Consider the following 19,887-nt stretch of genomic DNA (forward strand, 5'->3'; position numbering starts at 1 on the left):
GGAAGACTCTGCAGGGTGCCAGGCCAAACCTTTCATTGCCACTACTTCACTTCCCTTGGCCTCAATGTCTCCCTTATAAAATGGGGAGAACAGTGCCAACCTCATAGAACCATCATAAGGATTAAATAAAAGAATGTGTACAAAACATTCATCACTGTGCCTGGTACCCCATAAACACCCCACAAACCCTGCTTTCAGAGAACTACTTATCTGTCCCATCTCACAGCCAATCCTCTTTCGGCTGGCTCTCAGCCTCCCTGGGGACCAATCCTTTTTTGCTTTCTAAGAAGGATTAGCTAAAATCCTTCCATTCTAAAGCCTGCATTGCTTAGTGTTTGACAAGTCCTGGTCCTAACCCCAACCACTCACAATTTGGTCACAAGACGGAGCCTCAAGTCAATCTGAAAAACACGTGCTGAGCCCCACCTATACAGGCACAGCTTTCCTCCCCCTCCCCCCGCAGACCCCAGGGATTCAGTCTCCATGCCCCCTCCAGCCCTGTCCTGCAGGCACAGCGCAAGCCTGCAAACTTGGCCAATGAGGGGGGAGTCTGGATCTCCAGCCTCAGAGAGAGGGTTAGTGCAAGGACCAGGACAAAAACATAAGAAGCTTCAGGCCTTTTTATTGACAATTCTCCATATACACAGAGATCCTTTGCATTCCTCTCCAGTGTAAGTAAAGCACAGGGTACTTAACTGTCATCTCTTAACAAAGGAGCCCAAGGAAGGGAGTATACCAAGGCCTGCCTGGTGTCCCAAGGACATGCACCTCCCTGGCCTAGAGCAGGCCCCTGGCTGACCAGCCCTAACCAGACTGGCAAGAAATCTGGCCTGGGACGGTCTTGTCTCCCCTGCCCGCCTCATCGGATCCCTGCTCAGGAACCCCCTCCTATGGGTCCTGGGTCCCCAGCAGCCCATGACGCCAGGGAAGCATCCTAGAGCAGGAGAACCCCTCACCATCCTCTTCATCCCATTCCTTGTGCCACATGTTCCCAGGAACCATGCAATAAATAAATAAATATTTCAGAAGGCAGGGCAGCTCCAGGGTAGGGAAAGGGTGCCTGAGCCCGCTCAAGGCTTAGGAAGAGACACTGATACCCTAAGAATCCAGAAGTGAACATAAAAGTATTGAAAATACATGATGGGGTCCTCAAGTGGCCTTAATCCGTAAGTGAACTGTCCTGCTGGGGAACAATGCTAGAATCTAGGACACAGCCCGGAGAGATCCTACACTTCCCAGGCACCCAAGGGTCAAGGGCTTCAAGACCTCTGCTTTGCTTGCCTGTAACACACTCCATGGAACAAGCGGCCAGGGAGGGGAAACAGAGCTTTGGGCCAGAGGAAGAGTGCCGGAGGCTCTGAACAGGAGGAATAAGGGAAATCTGAATGCCTAGCATCTAACCCAGTGGAGCTGTCGCCAGGGTAATATGTAGGCTGAAATTCTGCAAGTCAAGGTTTCTTCAAGGTGAGCCTGATATCCTTTGAGCTGCTCGGGCTCCCTATGTTTTGCTCCACTTAATACTAAAGGACTCTGACAGGCCCTCCTAGACACATCCTCCTCTGGGAGAATATGGAAACTTCAACCCTATTTCTAGGACTTTTGGTCTTGTTAGCTTTGGCCAAGCCCTCTGGTGGAGAAACAATGAGATGCTGATGCCTGAAGGGACATTCAAAGAGCAGAGTTGGGTCCTGCCATGCCCAAGCCCTTCTGCAGGTTCTCAGAGGCCAAGCGACAGGGCCCAGTAACAAGCAGAGGAAGAATCTCTTCTCCCAATCTCTCATCTGTGGTCTCCTAGAATTGTCAGGTGTGGAGTGACGCCCTGATGCAGAGACCAGGCCTAGCTCACTACTGCCCTCTAGTTTATATTTCCTGCCTAGCTCTGAGTCCACTAAATTCAGCCCAGGGCAGAGGAGGGCAAACGTGCCAGGCCCTCCAGGGGCTCCTCTTCCCTCTGGGTTTTGAGAACTGCCATTTACTAACCATCCACAGGAGTAGGGAGTGGCTCCAGAACCCAGCTGGAGACAGCAAGGAGAGGAAGGGGAAGCCTACCTAACGTTCAGGCCACATTTGCCCAGCATATACCACATGGGGCTAGGGACAGGAGAGTGAGATCTGCTGCTGGCCCCAGGGACCGACGCCCACTTTAGACCCCAGCCCCTCTTCTCACTTGCTCAAGGTCTGGTTACACGAGGCACACACAAAAACAGTCTCTCTCTGGGCTTCAGGGGCTGAAAAGGAGGAAGAACTTGGTGAGACACTTCCTCATGCCCTTCAGTTCATGGCCCCCAATAGTACAACCACCTCCCAACCCGCAAAGTCCCACAAAAGCCACCCACCACTCAGTCCACATCTTCACTAACCCAGCTCACTAGAGTGCTCTCAGACTCCTCTTTCCATGGGGACTGGGGACTTTAGGAATGACCATGACCATACCAACAGCAGGCCTCTGCTAGGTGCTCTGCATTAGAAATTATCTAGGCACCGAGAAAACATCACTAAAAAATTTTTTAAATAAAATACCAGAAAAAAATTTTCCAAAACGTTTTAACAGTGGTTATCTCTAGGTAGTAAAATTACAGGATTACTTTTTTCTTCCTTCTTCTTCTGTACAATAATCTCCAAATCTTCTAGAATAAGCATATGTTACTTGCATGACCAGAAAGAAAACAAAAAAAAGCCTCAATTTATAACATATTACAGGCAGTATGCAAAACATGCTCCCAATTTTTTAGAACATGCATATGCATTTATCCTATGTGCACAGACTGATGCTCTATATCTTTTATTTACAGTAAGTACACACAGCTCTTATGGAAAAAATTATTTTTTTCATTTTCTTCAAAGTATTACCAAGGTAATAGAAAAAGAATAAAATTCAGCACAGTAGTTTCCTTGGGGAAGGCAGGGTGGTGCCGGGTAGCCTTGGGCGGAGGGGTCGTTAATGTTCTGTTTTTTACCTTCAGTGAAGCAGCCACAGGTATTCGGTATTATGCCTTATAATTCAGATACATTAAATATATTCTTCTGCATGCATAAAATACTTCAATGTTTGATTTGTTAAAGGACAGCAGAGACATTTCTACAGGCCAGCCAGGATCCTGAGTCCCCCTGCCCTCTCACTGACTCCCTGCTCCCTTCCCACACACACACACACACACACACACACAGCAGCACCCCCTGGGGGAGGTGGCAACCAGCCAACCCCTCCCAACGCCCTGAGCCCCAGCTACCTGCCCCACTCACCTGTGGCCCCCATGGAAGATTTGGGCACCTTGAAGGAACAGCACCGAGAACAGAAGCTGTTTCCACAGTTACTGCAGCTCCGCTGCAAAGAGCCATGGTCAGTATCAGATATGTCCCCCACACCAGGAGCCTCCCTCCTTTCCATCAGCTGATCCCACCCAAGGAACCTGGGACTAGCAGGGGAACAGGGAGGTGCCCAAGAGGGGCAGGACAGGGCAAAGATGACATCCAATGGGAAGGCTGGTGAAGACATGGGCACAGGGACAGCAGATCCCTGCTCACTGAAGCAAACCTCGGACCCCAGGCCTGATGTGGCCCAATGACTCCCTCTCCTCCCCTGCATCTCATCCCAAGTCCCCAAAAACGCACCCTCAAGACTTACCCTCTTCTTCAGAACTGAGAAGGTGGCCGAGCAGCCCGTACAGTTCCCTGACAAACAGAGGCAGCAGCTCAGCCTTGAGGAGCCCAGGGCTCTCAACTCTCACCTGCTCCTGCTCCTCTAAATGGGACCACTAAGGCTGCCAGCCCAGCCCCCACATTTTGGCCAGAAGCAATGAGCAAGGGGGCAAAGTCCAGATCCAGAGCCAGAAGGGGACTCAAGCTAAAAGGAAAATTCCCAAGGTCCCTGGGAATCCATGTCTGCAGACCATATGCAGCTGCTAGTGGAAGTACCCTCCCAGGGCTTCCAGGCCCCACCCGCATGTCCTGCAGAAGCTGAAGAGCACCCAGCAGAATCTGCTCCCTGGAGGTCAGGAGGGACCTGATGACATGCATCCTTCAGAGAAGGCAGCTCCAAAGAGCTCAGATGAAACCTGCCCAATACAACCCCTTCCTAAGTGTCTCCTGACAAAGAGTCTGCTCACAGGGAATTCAGAAATGCCTAGAACCCCAGACTCCTGCTTCCTGTCATCTGAAGATCTAGGAGAGGAGCTCAGAACCAGGCCCCTTTCAAGGGCAGGGCAGGGGCACAGGCACTGCAAGCAGAGGGCAGGATGGACAGGACAGGCCACAAAACACCCCCATCCCCACCCCAAACCACCACATGCAACCACGGCACAACCATGGTGGAGGAGTCAATGGCAGCTTAGCAAATGCACGGGAGGAGGCAAGGGGGTTTCAAAAAGACATAAAGGACAGAGAGGGAGGGGAACCAACCATTCTTTCAGAGGCCCCTGTGCTCACCACTCACCACCCACCCACACCCCCAGGAAAATGACAGACAGAAAGGCAGACTGCAATAAAGATACAGTCTGCTGAAGGGGGCACATGAAGGGGGGTGAATGAAGGGAACCAAAAAAGGAAGCAAACTGAGGCCTGAGGACAGGAAAGGTCACACTGGGCCTGATGACTTTACCAAGCTCCAGGAACAAAAGCAAAACCTAAAGAGAACAAAGAAGGTTCCAAGAGCTGTCCCTGGGAACATGGACTGTGGCCTGAGGCAGAACTCTCCATGCAGGGGGCACTGAGCCAGGGGAGAAAGGCCTGGCAGGGGGCCACAATGGGCATGAAGGGGGTCCCGAAAGGGGCTACAGAGCCCAGCCCAGGACTGTGGGCCCAGAAGGAAGTGGAGCTGGGTCCTGAAAACACTTGGGAGTGGATAATAAGGCACCTGGATTAAGTGTCTACAACCTGGGGCCCAAAGGCCTCCTGGGATCCAGCCAGAGCAATGAGCAGCTTCAGGAAGCTGGGCCTCTGGAACCAGCTATGTGACCAGGTACAGAGCCCCAGGCCTCACCCTCACATAAAGGCCCAGAGCTACACTAACAGCTACATGTGGTCCCTTAATCTGTTCCACCAGAATCCCTAGCAGCCTTCACTATAGGATACTTTCTGTGTTCAAAGAAAGAAGGGGGATCCCTGGGTGGCGCAGCGGTTTAGCACCTGCCTTTGGCCCAGGGCGCGATCCTGGAGACCCGGGATCGAATCCCACATTGGGCTCCCGGTGCATGGAGCCTGCTTCTCCCTCTGCCTGTGTCTCTGCCTCTCTCTCTCTCTCTCTCTCTGTGTGACTATCATAAATAAATAAAAATTAAAAAAAAAAAGAAAGAAAGAAAGAAGGGCCCATGCCAGAGCAAGAAGCCTGAGGCCAAGGTGCGTAAGCCGAATACCACTGCTGCCAGTCAGCTCCAGGCCCAGCAGAAGAGAGGAAAAAGTACAACAGGTGCGGCTGCCTTGATGCCAAACCAGCAACCAGGCTACTCCAACACCTTGTCCCCCACACTAAGAATGTAAGCAAAGCAACCCACCTTGGGGCACCCAGGTGGTTCAGTCAGTTAAGTGACAACTTAATCTACCAACTCTACTTGCCCTCATTCTCAGCAAAGGGCCTGACTCACCAGGTGATGATGCCATGGGAACAGAAAGGAGCCTACAACTGCATGGGCCCTGCCAGGATAATAGTCGAAGAGCCTCAGGGCCAGAGTGGGACCACATAGAAGCTCCTGAGCAGCCTGTTCTCAACTGTCCCATGCATCCCCATCATGCAGTGACAGCCAGTCCAAGGGTGGCTGGCTCATCTCACTCTGGTCTGCAGGAGCCAGACCTAGGAGCAGAGCTGCTACACCTGCCCCCACAGCAAAGAGCTTGAGAGCATTGCAGGGAAAGGACAGTGAGCAGTCTCAAAGAATGGGAATTAACAGGGGCTTAGAAAAAAGCAGCACGGTCTGCCCTCGCCATCCTCATGTGAACTCCACACATCCTGGCAGGGATTACCCGAACCAAAAACCAAATACTGAAATAAGACAGACATAAAACCAGGACTTCAGATACTAAGGCAAAGGGAGCAAGATGAGTTAGAAAAAACAAGAACACAGGAGCCAGATCAGATGGTGTGAATTTGAGTCACAGCTCAGCCATTTTTTACTGGCTGAAGACATGGGGCAAATCACTTTTCTCACCTAAGGTTGTTCACCTGCAAATGAGAACATCTAAGGCCTTTACTTAAACTTCATACATACAAATGAATCACAGGCTAGATAAAGCAAGAGTACTAATTCTTGTGGAGTGGTACTTGGGACTTCTGGAACCCAGCTGCTTCTAAGCATCTAAGAACTGCCTGTCCCTATTGCATCTACCGTCGGGACTACATGATACCGTGTATGTGCAAGGGCACTGAATACAGTGCCCCAGAGAAGGGAGGCACTCAGACCAGAAAGCAACAGTATGTCCAGGACCTCTAATCCTCAAAAGCAACTGCCCTGAGTGCTACAGGGGCAGCAAGGCAGTGCCCTGAATGCCCTGGGTCAAATTCCTCAAATGAACCCTAGGGGCTTCTCCCAGGTACAGACCCTAGAACTCACTCCCACCATAATACACAGTATAGACAATGCCATCCTCCTATCAGCTGATAGCAAGCACAACCAAGGTTCTTCCTCAAGATCAGTGTGGCCCCCAAATCACCTGCTTTCTTCAGCGAGAACTCTATCTGGCTCAGCAACTGCTCTCCTGGGTTGAGTCAAGTTTCCCACCATGCCAACAGTCAAGTGCACCCTTCTCTAAAGCTGCCTTCCTTGACCTTCCCCAAACTCCCAAATAAAATAAGGAGTCGCTGGTCTATGAACTTGGCTTAGGAGAAGGGACCTCAGGGTTCTATCATGCCCAGAGGAAGATATTTTTTTTCCTTCAACTTGTTTCAACCTGGGTAGGAAAAAAAGCTCCTAGACACCTGCAGGATGGACCAGGACCCCTTGTATTAACAACACCCCTTATTAAGCACTTACTGTGATCTAGCCAGCACTGTGCTACCACTTAATAAGCATAACTTCATTAGAGACCTCTAAGAACCCTGTAAGGTAAGAACTATTATTACTACTCTTTTATAGAAAGGGAAACTGAGGCACAGAGAGGTTAAATCATTTGTTCAAGGACACCCAGTAGGGCTGAGATTTACATCGGGCAATCAGACTACATTCTGTTCTCAGCCATTATTCTACACTGTCTTCTGAGGCTCTGTCTCAGGATTACACCTCTCTACATCTCAGAGTGGCATTTCTAGAACAGAATGCCTCAACTTCCTACAAGCTAATGTTCAAGGAGGACAAGGTGACAAGAAGGAACTCACACTCACTCCCTTGGCAGTCCCACCGTGTGTTTGCTACCTTCCCCAGGGCCCACAATTCCAAAACCCTGGCCCCATAGTGCCCACGCCGCTCTGTTTCTCAGCCCTAGCCGTACCAAAGTTGTTGGTAGGGTAGCGTTTGCGGAGCCGTTCCGTGAGCCGTGACACCTTGCTGCGCAGCACCTCATTCTTGCTCAGGAACCCATTGTCCTGCAGAACCAGCTCATCCTCTGCAGGGCACGGGGCACCTTCGTCATCCTCCTGTGGGAACATCTCCTTCCAGTCCTGCCCACCTCATGGCAGCGCTGTGGGACCCACGTGCAGGGGCACCCAGCACAGTAGACCCCACAAGGCACGGTGATGGCTGGCTCAGTTGCTGTCGCCCTCCCCCTGCCCAGCCCCTGCCCAGCTCACCAAGGCTCCTACTTACCAGCACCACCAAGTGGGTCTCCTGCCTCCCAAGTCGCGGGGGGAAGGAGAGAAAACAGAGAGAGATAGCAAGAAGGAGGACGCTGCTGGAATGAGGAGCCCAGGCAAAAGGAAACACAGAAGCACCACTCTGTCTAAGCACGCCACAAAGGTTGATGTTAACAGAGCCCCCCAGAAAAGGAGCCCAGCATTAAATAAGCTTGAGAGAAGCTGTATACTACTGTTTCTCAAACTGGGTGAAATAATTACGTAGCTTATTATTTCAATAGAACAAAATAGAACAGAAAATATCCCTTATAATGTATTTTCAGAAAGCTTTTGCCTCATTTACATCTTACATATTTTAGACATAAGCATGAACTAGGCCAAGACATAAAATGGCCTCATTACTATGGGTTATGAACAAAAGAGCCTGAAAGCCCTGGCTGCATATATTCCCTACCAGCACCAAGATGCACAGTCTACAATCGTATATTCAAGTCTTGGAGAAATCTTTAAGCAGGCGAAAATTCAAATGCCTACATGATGAGGCCAGGGTAATAGTGACATGGGCTAGGGTAAATCACAGGCCCAGGGGCAATGCACAAGACCCCTTTTCTTACACCTCAATGTCTCACATTATAGAGACAAGAGGAATGACTTCCTGTTATGTGGAAGCACAGCTGTGACCACAGCAACCACACCAGAACTCAGTGATTGGGTACAAGAGGGGGGTGGGGGCAGTGGTGGGGACTCGGTGACTTTTGTAAAAGGAGACAGTCATTCCCCAGCTACACTGACCACTACAGACTCAGGGCTACCAGGGCTTCTGATTTTTCAGAAAAACTGAAAATCCAGACTTTTCATTGAAATCTCTCCATTTGTAAATGCTTTTAAGTCTTACATGACAAATAAATGCTCCTGTGAACTACAGTTTAAATCACTGTCTTAAAAACAGAAAGACTCTTTGATCTAGTACTTGGCCTACAACCACTTTCTCTAGCTTCTCCTCTCTGTCCCCAAAAGAGGGGGACCTCACTCTGCATAATAGCAGTCAGAGACCCAGGGCAGGAACCTCCCCTAAAGCTGCCTTCCCCACACCCAAGGCCCCAAGCCCAGAGTCTCCAGCCTAGGTGATGAATGATCCACCTCCCACCACAGGTACTTCCCAGAGGTTTCCAGAGCCATCCCTGTCCTGGGCAGATGACTAGGTCAGTCACAGAACGGGTGGAAGTTCAGAGGCATCCTTTCACCCAGTGAGCTCTAGCTCGCAAGTTCCAGTTTCTCATTTGATACAAGAGAACTGAAAAACCTAGACTCGGGATGTGAGAAGCCACCCAGCTCCTGGACCACCCGACTTTCCAGCATGATCAGTAGAAGGTGGTGGGGAAGGGCTACCCACCTCAATAGCATCTTTAAACTCCTCATCGGGCTCAGCCTCCTCAGCCTCCTCCACACTGCCGGGCGTGAGGTCCTGGGAAGAGAGACTATTACAGGAGAGGGATGGTAGCCTTGCTCCCTGAGGTCAAGGCTACCAGCTCCCGGGAGCCAGCATCCAGGTTCTCTTGAACACTCATTCTTGCCCCAGAGAAGACAGCACACATGCAAGAAAGAAGTCACGGGAAGGAGGGCACTCTCTGACCTAACAGGGATAAGGACATGGGCCCAAGACATGGTCCAACAGTGGCTGCAGAGCACAGGTTCTAGAACTACAGGGCCTGGTCTGAGTCCTGGCCCTATCACACTGGGACAAGCACTTGGTGCCTCAGCCTTCTCCTGTGCAGAAGAGAACCCTCTCATTCTCAGAAGCAATCTACACCTCATAGGGTTAATATCAATAAATGTTTATTATTCAACATTCCAGAGAAGATGAGGCCAGGGAAACAGCAGGAACTATAAAAAGTGGTATGAACAAGCTGGGAACAAGAAGGCTCCATGACCTGCCTGCAGCAGGCTCAGCCCTAATAGGGGGTGCTCACCTCTGTGGGCGTGGGTGCGGGCGTGCAGTCTGGCAGGGCACACTTTCCCCCAGCCTCTGGCAGTGGTGGGCTCTCAAAGACACTGTCTTTCTGCTTGGGGTTCATCCGCCGCTGCAGACATGCCCTGTATTCAGACACCACTACCCAGGGCAAGGACAGGGTGGGAGGCAGAAACAGGATGGAATGAGTGGTGCTCTGGGGGTATCCTCTTCTCCAGGTGGCTGGCTTCCTCCACCAGCAGCCCACTCGGCTGCAGGAAAGTCACCCTCCTAACTGAACAAGTCACCTAACCTAAGCCCCATAAATAAAACAGAAAGACTACCACCCACCCTATGTGATTGTTCTAGAGAGATTAAATGTAGTAAGTGCGAGATAAATTAGGGTTTCTGTAACCAATTACCCAACTACAGGAAGCAAAACAAATACAGCCATCACCCAAACATAGTACAAGCCCAGGTTTCTATGGCTCAGGCCTCCCCAGACTGCCATGCTGCTTTAGAAGCTAGATAGCAGACAAGAACTCTGGGATGGCACAAGAAGTGGCAGCTACTCCAGGTGGCTACACCCCAGGAGGCGGGTGGCAGCACTGGGAAAACCACCATCTCTCATCTCCCAGAAGCCATCACATCATGTGAGCAGGGATTCACCTGCCTTGGGAAGGGAGATCCCTACAGTAGCAGTCTCTCCTGTATCCCACCTCACACCTTAGAGATACAGGAGCCCTCCCAGGAAGTACCCTGGTGTGGTGCTGCCCCCTTGTGGAAGGCACAGCAAACAGATTATTAGCCGTAGAGACACATACAAAGTGGAGCCCACCCTAGCCAGGAGTCTGGGCCCCATCTCTTTCTGTCTAGCTGTCCAGGACTTACCTCGGAAGAACTCCACATTTCCCAGAAAAAGTGTGCTGTTTAAAAGGGCAAGGACCCAGCACAGGGGCAGCAGATACAGCATGCAAACCGTGCCCAGAAGAACCCCATAGAACCTGCATCGACAGAGAGGAACCAAAGTATGAGAAATTCGTAAGATCAGAAGGACATCACTGTGGAACACAGACACACGGCAACTGGCACACTTAATAAACACGACATCTGCTAATCAAACAAGAGGGTGAAAGATTACATGGTGAGTTCTGTTTCTACTATTAAAATATTTTCAGGGACAGCCCCAGTGGCGCAGCGGTTTAGCACCGCCTGCAGCCCAGGGCCTGATCCTGGAGATCCTGGATGAGTCCGTCAGGCTCCCTGCATGATGCCTGCTTCTCCCTCTGCCTGTGTCTCTGCCTCTCTCTCTCTCTCTCTCTCTCTCTCTCTCTCGCTGCATCTCTATGAATAAATAAATAAAATCTTTAAAATATATATATATATATATATTTTTTTTTTTTCGGGAATTCCTGGGTGGTTCAACAGTTTAGCGCCTGCCTTCATACCAGAGCCTGATCCTGGAGTCCTGGGATCGAGTCCCACACTGGGCTCCCTGCGTGGGGCCTGCTTCTCCCTCTGCCTGTCTCTCTCTCCCTCTCTCTCTCTCTCTCTCTCTCTCTCTCTGTGTCTATCATGAATAAATAAATAAAATCTTAAAAAAAATTTTTTTTCACCACAGCTAAAAGCAGTACATCCCTGACATTCATGTGCAGGTCTGCACCCAAGAGCCTCAGAGGTTCTCCTCCTCTGAGCTAGGGGAGCAGAGGCTGCTGTGGCAAATCCCCACAGAGCAGCAGTGGGGAGAACAGGGGCCACTCACTGTGAGGATGCGGTGGGGTTCTCCCAGTGCAGCACGCGGTAGGCAGCTTCACAGGTGCGGCAGAGGCGGCTCAGGAGGGCCTCCAGCTGGATCAGGCTGTGGGCACAGGGGGCTTCCGTGAGCCGCACGCCCAAGGGCCTACCACAGCTCGGTGCCACAGAACCCAGGACTTCACAGGCACAGCTAGCCAGAAGCAGCTGGTCCCTGTGAACCCATGGGAGGAGCCAGAGAGCTCAGGAGAAACTGCATACACACATTTCAGTCCTCTTTTGGGACCCCTACAGAGATGCAAACAGTACAAATGTTCCTGCTTGGGTCTCTTCCTAGTTGTTGCTATCGGGATGTCTGCTTAACTTTCCCAGGGCTGAGGTAAAATGAAGGCAAGGTACCCACCTCACAAACACATTGCAGTTGTAGGATAAATGGCAGGATAGAGGAGACTGGGTCTCCACCTGAGGTGTGAGGCAGCCTCACTTGGAGAGTTTTTTTTTTTTTTTTTTTATATGAATGCACCCTCAGAAGCAATAAATGCATGCTGCACCCAGCTCTCGGTTTATAAGGGCTTCGTGGAGAAATGGCTGATTCCAGAGCTGGGGCAGTGCCAAGTATAAGACGAATCTGAGTATCATATGCACTCATAAATGATGGAACATGGACGCCTAGGGGGCTCAGTCAGTTGAGCATCCAACTCTTGAGTCTAGCTCAGGTCATGATCTCAGGGTCATGGGATCAAGCCCCCACACAGGTTTCAAGCTCAGTGGGGAGTCTGCTTGAGATTCTCTCTTTCTCCCTCTGCCCCTCCACCCCGACCCTCCCACCTCCATGTGCATGCACTTGCACATCTTTCTCTGTAATAAATAAATATTTTTTAAAAACATGGAGACACACCAAAAGAACACAGGAGCCAGTTCAAAAGAGCTCCTACTGCCCAACTTAGGACAGTTTGAGATCAGGCAGCTTGGGTGGCTCAGGAGTGTAGCACCGCCTTGAGCCCAGGGTCTGATCCTGGAGACCCGGGATCGAGTCCCGCGTCAGGCTCCCTGCATGGAGACAGCTTCTCCCTCTGCCTGTGTCTCTGTCTCTGTGTCTCATGAATAAATAAATAAAATTAAAAAAAAATGAGATCAATATAATGACAGTAATGGATTACAATTCACTAAATGAAATTAAGAATTTTCAGTTCATACTGATAAGATGGAAGAGCTCTTTCCTAGAGCAGAATGCTAGCTAACAATGACAACTCAAAAATCACCTTTGCAACTGTTACAGTACTAAATTAATAAAGACAAGACCCAGCAATGGTCATTTTATAGTAGAGAAACCTTAACCAAATGATCAAAGTTAGAATCTCCCCTAAGGGGACGCCTGGGTGGCTCAGAGGTTGAGCATCTGCCTTTGGCTCAGGGCGTGATCCAGGGATTTGGGATCAAGTCCCTCATCTGGCTCCCTGCGGAGAGCCTGCTTCTCCCTCTGCCTATGTCTCTGCCTCTCTCTCTGTCTTTCATGATAAATAAATCTTTAAAAAAAATCTCCCCTAAGGAGACAGGCTGACATCATGTACCTCCTGATATCATATACTGACAACAACACAAATACTGTCACATTCCTGCAAAAATGAATCACCTCAGTCTACTCATAAGGAGGCAAACAACCTCAAATTGAGGGAAATTATACAAAATAATAAGCTTGTTCTCTTTAAAAATGTCAAAGTCATGAGAAACAAAGACTAAAGAACTATTCCAGGTTACAGGAGTCTAAGAAAAAAAAAAAAGAAAAAAAAAAACAGGAGTCTAAAAAGATATAAAAACAAAATGCAACGTATGACTCAGGACTCGATTCTGGATCAGAAGAAATTTATATAAAAGCCCTTATTAATACCACTGGTAAAATCTGATTATGAACTATATATTAAATGCACTAATGCGAATGCTAGCTATGTAAAATTTCCACGCTTATGGATATATAAGAGAATGTCCTTGCTCTTAGGAAAGAAGCATTTGGGGTAAACAGGCATGATATTTACAACTTACTTTCAAACAGTTCAAGAAAAAAAAGAACAAAGTGCAAGATGAAGCCAATGTGGCAAAATGTTAGTAACTGTTCTAACTGGGTAAAGGGCCTGTGGCAGTTCTTTGTATTATTCTAATTCCCATTTGAGTTTAAAGTCATTTAAAAAGGGGGAAGGGGGGAAGGGATTAAAAACCATAGATACCCAGACCCCACTCCAGACAGCTGACGCAGGCCTCCGTTTGTAACTTTTTTTGAAGCCTTGCAGATGCCATGGTTATGGTTATCAACGGTCTTAACATGCTTCTTCAGAAGTACCAGCTCTATCACACTAAGGAAGCTTTTCAATAGTGTAGGGACAGTGAGTGACATTCACCGAACACTTCCCGGGTACCACTCATTCAATCTTCACAACCACCCAGGAGGTAAGTCTACTAGTATCCCATTTAACAGGTGAGGAACCTGAGTCACAGAGAGGCTGAGCAACCCACCCAATGTCAACCATCAAGTGTGGGATTTCCCGTGACTTATGCATGCACGTGCTTAGTCAAGACCCTAAACTGTCTCTTTAGTGGAAAGAACACGAGTTGTGAAATCAGCTAGATCTGGATTCTCATCCCAGCCGGGTCACCTTTTCGCCATGTAAGCCTTTTTCCTCATCCATAAATGGAAAATAGCAGCAGCTATCTGGGCAGCCTGGGTGGCTCAGCGATTTGGTGCCTGCCTTTGGCCCAGGGCATGATCCTGGAGACCCGGGATCGAGTCCCATGTCGGGCTCCCCACATGGAGCCTGCTTCTCCCTCTGCCTGTGTCTCTCTGCCTCTCTGTGTGTCTGTTATGAATAAAAAAATAAAATCTTTAAAAAATAATAATAATAGCAGCTATCTCCCAGAGCTGTTAAAAAGATGAAAGAAAAGAACATCTGTGGTTTCCCTGACATGACGCCTGACACTAAGCAGTCAGTGTGGTGGCTCCCGTTCCTGTGACCATCTCTCCCACCTCCCCGGCCCCTTCCATACTCACAAGCTCTTCACCTCAGCCACAGCCTCAGGGCGAGACAGGCGAACTTTCTGGAGGTCCTCCTGCCTCACACTGTGATACTTCCTCCGCATCAGGTCAGACTCAGGCAGCCGTGCCCGGCATACCTCCTGAAGGTAGCCCAGGAGGGCAGGCACTGAAATCATCAGGGCACCCACTGAGTACCATGCGCCTATGGGATCAATAACACTGCAGGTAAATGAGGAGCAAGACCAGGAGCCTCTGCCTACCAGATGCCCACATGCTTACTCCCTCACCTCCTCCAGGGCTCTGTCCAAAATGCCTTCCCTGATCACCTCAGATGAAACAGTGTCACCCCTGCTCACTCTCCTTTAACTCAGCTTTACTTTTCCTCAGAGGATTTATCACCACATGACTGATTACAGGCATAGTTGTTGTCTCCTCCACAAATAAAACAGGCTCTTAAGGACCGGGACTTCATCCATTTGGTCACTGCTATAGTTCCAGGTCCATTTTTTTTAAAATACTAACCAACCTATGCTAGCACCTAGCAGGTGGCTCATGCTTGGAGTCTGACTGCTGGGAACTGCCCACGACTGACATTCTGACCTCTGGGCCACGAGGGCTTTTAGACCACCACAGACCAGACCACTGTAGACTAAGAAATGGGGAGGCTGAGAGAAAATCCAAAGGACTTTCTTCCATTTAGCATGGTACCCCCAAAGCAAGCTAACAGAGCACTGGGGACAGAGCAAATGCTGGTTAAATATCGGTCATAGGATTACAGAAAAATCTTAACAGCTTGAGAAGGATATCTGAGTTTGGATGAGACAAAGGGTCCTACTAAGAAACAAAATGAGGTCTTATGTGAAAACAGGGCTTATTTTCAATCCACTGAATCCGTATCTCCATAGGAAACAAAGGAGACACTTGAGAAATATAAGTTTGATAGAAGAATGAATACATGAATAAAGAACCCAGCTCCTCAGAACATTCTGTCCCAGGCCTTTCACATACCCCCCCCCCCCACTAAGGGGGGGCTTTTTCAGAAAAAGATGGCTTTTTCTGCAGCCATCTGTCAGTTCCAAACAGGAAAAGCGCTGGGTCCTGGTATACCTTGTCACAAGAGGTCCCCAGAAGACATTATTACCCAAGATCTCAAGAGCCACCCACGTGTCCACACATCCACCTCAAAGGCTACAGACCCCTCAGAGCTGGTGACTGCCTGGCAGCCCCATCCAGGCTCACCTGCCGAGCTAGAGGAAATCAATAAATGTGGCAGAAATCTCTTAACCATTCACCTTCCTGGCACCCTCACCCCATGTCATGCCCTCAATGACCCCAACAATCAGCTTGGAAATCAAAATAGGAAAAGGCTAGGACGCCTGGGTGGCTCAGTGGTTGAGCATCTGCCTTCAGCTCAGGGCGTGATCCCAGGATCCGGGGATCTAGTCCCGCATCAGGCTCCCCACATGGAGCCTGCTTCTCCCTCTGCCCGTGTCTCTGCCTCTCTCTCAGTGTCTCTCATAAATAAATAAATAAATAAATAAATAAATAAATAAATAAATAAATAAAGTCTTAAAATTAAAAAAAAAAAAAAATTGGAAAAGGTCACAGCACCAGCATTCAGTCAAGAAGGAAACATTAGCTACAATACATTGGTGGCTTACTGTGTCAGGCACCGTGCTAAATGTTATACACAGGCTACCTCGTTCCTCACCACTACCCTCTGAGAACAGCACTATTATTATCCTCCCCTTAGAGATGAGGAAAATTAGGCCTTAAAAAACAGGTTAAAAAACCCCTGTTCAAAGTCACCCCAACAACCTAGCCATGATTCTAGCTCAGAGTATGTCTCTCTCAAGCCGGTTTTCTGACATGGAGCAGACACGGAGGGAGGCCAACTCCATGGCAACACAAGCGGCCAATTCTTAGAATTCCTTCCCACATTCATTCACAAAAACCCCCTGGAATCAGTTCTTACCCTCATTCAAAGTGAGGAACAAGACGTTGAGGCCCATGCAGGTCAGCAAGGAACACAAAGGCGTCTGCCACCTACAACACAAGAAAGTCCTGGTCACTGAAAATGGCCACTCCTCCAGTTTGGCAGGGCAGAGGGGAAAGGGAGGGGCAGCCATCACGGGCGGGTCATCAAAACCAGGAGCAAGAGGAGGGGGCTCAGAGCTCAGAGTGTCAAGGAGAAATGAAAAGTAGGCCTCTCACATGGACAGGCAACCAGGAGAGGAGCTGAGGTCACACATTAGGCCCCAGGATAAGAAAAGGTATCCTCTCAGAACTAGAAGACCTGTGGAACTTTCTCCCAGAAGAGAAGATTATATAAAGTATCTGTTAAGAAACCCAGTCAACACTTTAACCTGTGTTTCGTAACGTTCTGGTCTCTTTAAGAGGTGACAATGACGAACTTTCTTCTTTAAAATTTTCCCTGGGATCCCTGGGTGGCGCAGCGGTTTAGCGCCTGCCTTTGGCCCAGGGCATGATCCTGGAGACCCGGGATCGAATCCCACGTCGGGCTCCCGGTGCATGGAGCCTGCTTCTCCCTCTGCCTGTGTCTCTGCCTCTCTCTCTCTCTCTCTCTGACTATCATAAATAAATAAAAATTAAAAAAATAAATAAATAAATAAAAGTCTTTAAGATAAATACAGTGAGCAGAAAAGGGAAAAAAGAAACTAGAGATTTCTTTTATAAATTATTTGATTTCATCAAAGCAAATCAAGAACAAAACAAAAATAAGAAAACTCAAAGCAAAATAAGAACAAAAAATTTTGAGCTCCATAATCCTAAAAGATTGGTGAAAAGGGTACCTCCTTATTCACAGGTATTTTTATTTAACTGATGTTCAAAATTACATCCTAATTTTAACATTAATTATGCTAATATTGAGAGAAAAGAGGAAAAAAATCTCCTTCAAGATTTAGAAAGCCCAATGTTCAGAGCTAGTTAGCAGTCCTAAGGAATGAGTTTACTAAAGCCCAGAAAATAAACTGCAGAAAGACCACATGGTTCCTAGGGCCTGCCTCTCCTGGGGCAGGCCCAGAATAAGCCCAGGGAACCAACAGACCTCCCAGAACCACTCCTCACTAGGGCAGAAGGGACAGCCCAGCAACCACCTAAACGACCAGCACAACTATGGAGCAGGAAAGCAGAAGGCCAAAACAATCAGAGCAACTCTACAAAGTCTGTTACCTGAGCAAGTACCGAACACCGTCACCTGCATCCTTCAGGGGTTCCAGATAGATCTCCAGCCTCTTGTAGGATAGAACCAAGTTGAAAAGATCAAATGCCGGGGACTTGGTAGGGGCAGGTGGAGTTTCCAGGGGAGCCTCAGGGATCACGCTGGGGCTCACCTCTGGCCCACTCCCCTCACGCTCTGACGTCTGCATCCTGCAATCATAATAATTCCCGACATTTGCATTGCCCTTACAATCCCCAAAACACTTCTACTTACGTTATTTTACGTGATGCCTATAATAAACCTGAGAGGTAGGAAGGGTTACAGATGGAATACCCATTTCACAGAAAGGAAACACATTCAGCAGGGAATAGTGAATTGCCCAGATATAAAATCCTGCTCTTCGGGGCCCCTAAGTGGCTCACTGGTGAGAGTCTGCCTTTGGCTCAGGTTGTGATCCCGAGGGTCCTGGGATGGAGCCTGCTTCTCCCTCTCCCTAGGTCCCTGCCTCTCTCTATCTCTCACGGATAAAAATAAAATAAAAATCTTTTAAAAAATAAAATAAAATCCTTCTCATATGACTCTTCATCTAATGTTCTTTTCCCCACAGATCCATCAAGAGTAAAAACCATAAAGACCAAGCACACATGGTTGCTGCGAAGAGGCAGCATGATGTCTAAAAAGAAATGATGACCTGGTATATTTTTCACCCACTCTTCACCTGGTTAACTCCTACTCATCCTTCAGGTATGGGCTGAAACACTGCTCCCTTGATCTGAGAGATCTGTTTTGCCAAGGCCCCCAGTCTGGAATGGGAGACCATCTCTAATAATCCCAATGGATCAGGTACTTGCCCTAATAGCATTTATCACACCAAACTAAAACTCCCTGCTTTCTTGCCGGTCTGCGCTTCTTGACAGGTCAAAAACCACGTCTTCCATTTACCATGCTTGTGCACTCAGTGGACGGTTAATGAATGCTCACTAATGAGCGAACGCACTGTCCATCCTCTAGGGCTCCCAAGCTTTCTCCTGGCCGCCACATCTGCGGCTTCTTTCTCCTTTCTACTCTCAACCACTTCCCGGATCATTCCTGCTCATTATCTCCCTTTTTCCTTCAACCCCACGGGGCAGTCACTTCCTTCCATAAAGCCCGTCTCCGAGGAGGGGCACCCTCACCCTCTTCCCTAATTCAAAGTCCTACTCCAAACTCTAAAAAAGAAAAGGAGGGGGCGGCACGCGGGAACCTTGGCGCACAGCACACGAGCCAGTCCCTCGCAATGGACGGCGGCCTGCCGGGGGTTGGGGGTGGGGATGTGACCAAGTGGCCACTGGGAGCCCGCAATACCCGCAGGCGGAGCTCGGACTAAAGGACCCCGAGAGGGCGCGGGGCTGGGCAGCGCCGGCAGAGGCCCAGACCGTCCCCTCCGCAGCCCACCGAGCCCGCCCGGGGCCCGCAGCCCGCACGGAAGGCCACGCCCCAAGCGGCTGGGCCAGCAGGTGGTGACCCCCGCGGCGTCCAGGCGCCCAAGTCCGCACGGCTGGCGGAGGCCTGGAGATAAGGACGGGTAGCGCCTCACCTGCCCGGTCGCTGGGGGGGCGGGGGAGGGGCGGGGACGGCCACGGAGCACTGAAGGGCCACGAGGCCCGCGAGCGTTGCCTCAGGCCCGCCCCACCCCGAGGACGCGCCGCTTCCAGGGGCCTCTCTGGAGCCGCAAATCCAAGAGCCTCCGCCGCCGCCAACGCTTCCGGGACGCGAATTGCTCTGCGGCGGCGTGCTCATGACGTCACCACGCCGCCCCGCCTCCCGCGCCCGCGTTTAGCCCCGCCCACCCCGGCACAGGTGAGCGCCTCCGGCCGCACTGCGCCTGTGCGTCTCCTCGCTCGGCCCCGCCCGGATTCGGTGGGTCCCGGGGGGCCGCGGTTCGCGGAGTCGCCGCGCAGCCCCGGGAGCACGAGCTTTACGACTGTTCGTCTCGCCGCCTTGGTCCAAATCCAACCGGTTGGTCCAAGCGGGAGTCAGATGTCTGTAGCCCTTCTGTGCCCCAGCGGGAAGTTCTCCCCCCTCCAAACAGCTGCAGGGCAGACAGAGCCGCATCCCCACGCGCACCACTAAGCAGCAGCCCGAAATCCTCCTTCTCAGGGGAATGGACCTGGCTCCGTGGCTGGGCCAGGCTTGTCTGCCGCGTTCTGCCTCTCCTCCTTTGGATGAGTCTAGAAGTATAGAAAGATGGTTTTTTATTTCTTTAATATCCTAACCACCTG

General features: G+C 49.9%; 1 protein-coding gene across 5 annotated transcripts; it reads right to left on the reverse strand.

Annotated features, from left to right (window-relative positions):
- Positions 1 to 602: 602 nt before the first annotated feature.
- On the reverse strand, positions 603 to 19,389 carry ZFYVE27 (zinc finger FYVE-type containing 27). Of its 5 annotated transcripts, none has more exons than XM_072805778.1 (13): positions 19,203 to 19,387; positions 17,638 to 17,835; positions 16,418 to 16,488; positions 14,458 to 14,644; positions 11,428 to 11,523; positions 10,557 to 10,669; positions 9,688 to 9,827; positions 9,111 to 9,182; positions 7,731 to 7,751; positions 7,417 to 7,561; positions 3,626 to 3,672; positions 3,244 to 3,325; positions 603 to 2,228 (listed from the first exon to the last, which is right to left on the reverse strand). In XM_072805778.1, the coding sequence occupies exons 2-13, from the start codon at positions 17,832 to 17,834 to the stop codon at positions 2,164 to 2,166; spliced, it is 1,236 nt and encodes a 411-aa protein (XP_072661879.1). In that variant the 5' UTR covers position 17,835; positions 19,203 to 19,387; the 3' UTR covers positions 603 to 2,163. The 5 variants fall into 5 exon arrangements, with proteins under 5 accessions (XP_072661879.1, XP_072661881.1, XP_072661880.1 ...); XM_072805779.1 differs by lacking the exon at positions 603 to 2,228 and adding an exon at positions 2,528 to 2,646 and having other exon boundaries at positions 19,203 to 19,389; XM_072805776.1 differs by lacking the exon at positions 603 to 2,228 and adding an exon at positions 2,667 to 2,993 and having other exon boundaries at positions 19,203 to 19,389.
- Positions 19,390 to 19,887: the final 498 nt, after the last annotated feature.

This window comes from Canis lupus, chromosome 29 (genome assembly GCF_048164855.1).
Source record: "Canis lupus baileyi chromosome 29, mCanLup2.hap1, whole genome shotgun sequence".
NCBI classification, from domain to species: Eukaryota; Metazoa; Chordata; class Mammalia; order Carnivora; family Canidae; genus Canis; species Canis lupus.